Source organism: Tenrec ecaudatus, chromosome 1, assembly GCF_050624435.1.
Source record: "Tenrec ecaudatus isolate mTenEca1 chromosome 1, mTenEca1.hap1, whole genome shotgun sequence".
Taxonomy (NCBI): Eukaryota; Metazoa; Chordata; class Mammalia; order Afrosoricida; family Tenrecidae; genus Tenrec; species Tenrec ecaudatus.
The window spans coordinates 307753607-307757044 of NC_134530.1; the positions used below are offsets into that span (position 1 = coordinate 307753607).

The following is a 3438-nucleotide window of genomic DNA, read 5'->3' on the forward strand; positions in this document are numbered from 1 at the left end:
GATTATTACAGATGCAATTAAGTTAAAATTTAGCACCTTAATATTTGTTCCTCTTTATGACCTATTTTAAATTTCTTCTAGTTTTTAATAGTTTCTTCATTCGATTTAATCAAGGTTTTTATGTTTAACTTTGCTATTGTTGTTAGAATTTTGGTTTTTAAAAAATGTTTTCCTGTATGTGATATCCAGGATAGGCAAATCTATTGAGATAGCAATAGGATGAGTGGTGTTTTATGGGTATGGCCAGGGAGCTTGGGGAGAAATGGGACGCTAATAACGATGAGTACAAGACTGAAGACAATGTTCTTTAACTGATTGTGGTGATGATTGTACACTTTTCTTGATGTAATTGCACAATTGAATTGTATGCTATGTGGATTATATGCAATAAAACTGTTTTAAATGAAAAATCAAACAAAGTATTAAATCATATATCTTTGTTACTAGAGTCTTAAAAATGAGATCAAATGGCTAGTGGGGTGTACCTAATATTATTGTAAATTAACCACATTTTACTTCTTTTAAAACCATTCTTTACTTTTTCTCTGTATAACAGAAATAAAAATAATGCAGCATGTGACCTGTTAAATAATAGCATAACCCAGCCTTCTAGAAAATAACATAGAAATAAACAAGAAGAAGCAGTCTGATATATTTGCAGTTGATTTTCTCCTTGAAGAAGAATAGGAAAATGGGGCTGACTGGATGCCCCCTGAGGTAGTTAGTTTATTGTGCCAATCTGGCCCATATACACACATGGGGCTAATTGACGGGTGGGGGGATAAATGGCTCGGTGAGCCTCCCCTTTCTTGTTCTTGGATCACTGGCTTTCTGATGGTCAGACCAGGGTGAGGCTGCTTTACCCAGTTCCCTGCTTTAGCTGGCAAGGCTCACTTCTTGCAAGACATCCCTGAGGAGAAGCTGCATGGGCCTACCCAATACAAGTCTGGGTGCTGGAGCAGCCGTGTGGAGGCCCCTGCCAGCACTAAGATGCTTAAACATTCACTGAATCGGTTTTCCTCCTGCAGTTGGCATCATTGTGTCTGTTTTGTGAGATGGAGGAGGATTTTGTGGATTGATGTTCGACATATGAGTTAATGGATTAATGTTGGATATGGCTTGGGCAGCACTGGGTTGGGATGTTTTCTTGATGCACACATAACCTTTATATAAAACTCTTGTACATGAGTTTCTGTGGATTTGTTTCTTTAAAGTACCCAGACTAATACAGCAGCTGACAATAGCAATTAATTACCTTTGTATCTGTCCTTAGGTGCTTTCTTTTGTTTGGGTCCATTCATCCTCTTATACTATATTATACTTTTCTTGAGAGTATGAATTTTGTTTCATTTCCTCCTATGTTTCTTACACTTCTTACACTGTCTGACAAATAATACAAGTTTAATAGCTACCTCTAAACCACAGATTGGATGAATAAAAGCTAAATTACTACCCACGAGTCAATATAGAACATAGATACAAATGGTACAGCTTCCAACAAGGAAAAGAGTAATTGGTTTAGATTATCCATTTATTGCAGGAAATGGGATAAAATATGTCTTAATGGAAATAGATACAAGCATTATCTTCCCTAGTGGTGCTGCTGGTGGTGTTTAAGCAAAAATTTTTTCCTGGAAATATTCTTCAGAGCCAGCATCACCTCTTTGTTCCTCAGGGTGTATATCAGGGGATTCAGCATAGGGGTGACTGCACTGTATATGATGGCCACGATCCGGTCCTGCACCATGGAGGAGGCTGAGGCAGGCCGGCTGTAGGTGAAGCCCACAGGTCCATAGAAGAGGCATACAACCATAAAATGAGAGGCACAAGTGGACAGAGCCTTTTGAAGCACACTGCAGGACCGGTGCTTGAAGAGAAGGAAGCCAATAATATAAAAGTAGGAGAGAAGAGTTAGGAGGAAGGCCCCCATTGATACGCTGCCTGTGATAATAGAAAGAAGCCATTGATGGAGTAGTGTGTTGTTGCAAGCAAGTTCTAAGAGAGGCTTGACATCACAGAAGAAATGATTCACTTTCTGAGAGTGACAAAAGTCAAGGTGCGCCGTCATGACTGAATGCATCAGGGCATAAAAGAAGCTGATCAGCCAAACTGCACCTACTAGCAGAAGACACACCTGGTGGTTCATGATGAGCATATAGCGCAGGGGGTAGCAGATGGCCACAAAACGGTCAAAAGCCATGATGGCTAATAAGATGGTCTCCGTGCTTCCCAGAAAATGGAAGAAATGGAGCTGAGCAATGCAGCCTAGGAAAGAGATGGCTTTCCTAGAGGAGACAAGGTTTATGAGCACCTTGGGCAGGGTCACTGAAGAATAGCAAATATCCAGACAAGAAAGGTTTCCCAGAAAGAAGTACATAGGGGAGTGGAGTTTGGGCTCCAAGATGACAATCACTACTATAGCCCCATTGCCAACCAAGTTTATCAGGTAAATCATAAAGAAAAGCACAAAAAAGAAAGGTTGCCACTCTTGTGTGCTGGTCAGACCAAGTAGAAGAAACTCCTGCACTGTAGTGGCATTAGCCATGGCTGTGGGAAGCTAATGCAATTATAACCAGTTGATTTGGTGGGAATTTAAATGTACACTGAAGGGGTTAAGTAAAGAAAATGCTTCATGTGGAAGGATTTAGAGATGAGGGGTGGTGCTGTGCTTAAAGGTTTGACTGTTAACCAAAGACTAATAGGTCAAACACTACAGGCTCTGGGGATGTGGCAGTCTGCATCCATAAAGATTTACAGCCTTGAGAACCCTATGGGGAAATTCTACTAATCTGCAGCAAGTGTGGCTTTCTTTGGTGGAGATGGATTTGCAGGGAATGATTTTACCAGTTTGCACTAAATTTTCTTAGGATAAAATGGGCAAGACGGATATACATGTCAAATGCTTACCCAACAAAATTAATTAGATCAACAAAAGCAGCATATTATAATAAATCATAGATGTAAAGAACGTGAAGTCATAACTTTACATCTGACACTCAAATTAGGGGTCTAGACCATTGTTATAAATATTTAAAGTTTTTAATAAATTTGCCTTTAAGAAAAAAAACTCAGGATAATAGTTGTTCAACTCACTAAATTCCACGATCTGGCAGGATCATCAATCTAGTCTGGCAGTAATTTCCCCCACTTCTTCTAAAATGCATAAAGCAACAAAAGAGTGACACAAAAACCTGACAACTTAATCCTTAAGGTTCACTGAATCACAAGATGAGATGAAAATAAAAGCATAATCCAGGATTCATAAGATAGCACATGAGAGTGGAGTGGACTGTTGGTGTTACTAGGAAAACTCTGAGTGTTGTTTGACTCTAACAGTAGGAGGGCCAAACGTTAAACAAAACAAACCCTTCCACACACATGCAAAAAATTTCCCAACTGTTAGCCCCAGTGGAAATTTCTACAGGGGAAAATTTTCAA

The 3438-nt window shown here is 39.5% G+C and overlaps 1 protein-coding gene across 1 annotated transcript; it reads right to left on the bottom strand.

Annotated features, from left to right (window-relative positions):
- Nucleotides 1-1591: 1591 nt before the first annotated feature.
- Nucleotides 1592-2545, bottom strand: LOC142437561 (olfactory receptor 12D3-like). Its single transcript, XM_075540672.1, has one exon. The coding sequence runs from the start codon at nucleotides 2543-2545 to the stop codon at nucleotides 1592-1594; it is 954 nt and encodes a 317-aa protein (XP_075396787.1).
- Between the last annotated feature and the right edge of the window lie 893 nt (nucleotides 2546-3438).

Coding starts and splice junctions, on each gene's coding strand:
- LOC142437561 (XM_075540672.1), bottom strand. CDS start 2,545: ATGGCTAATGCCACTACAGTGCAGGAGTTTCTTCTACTTGGTCTGACC.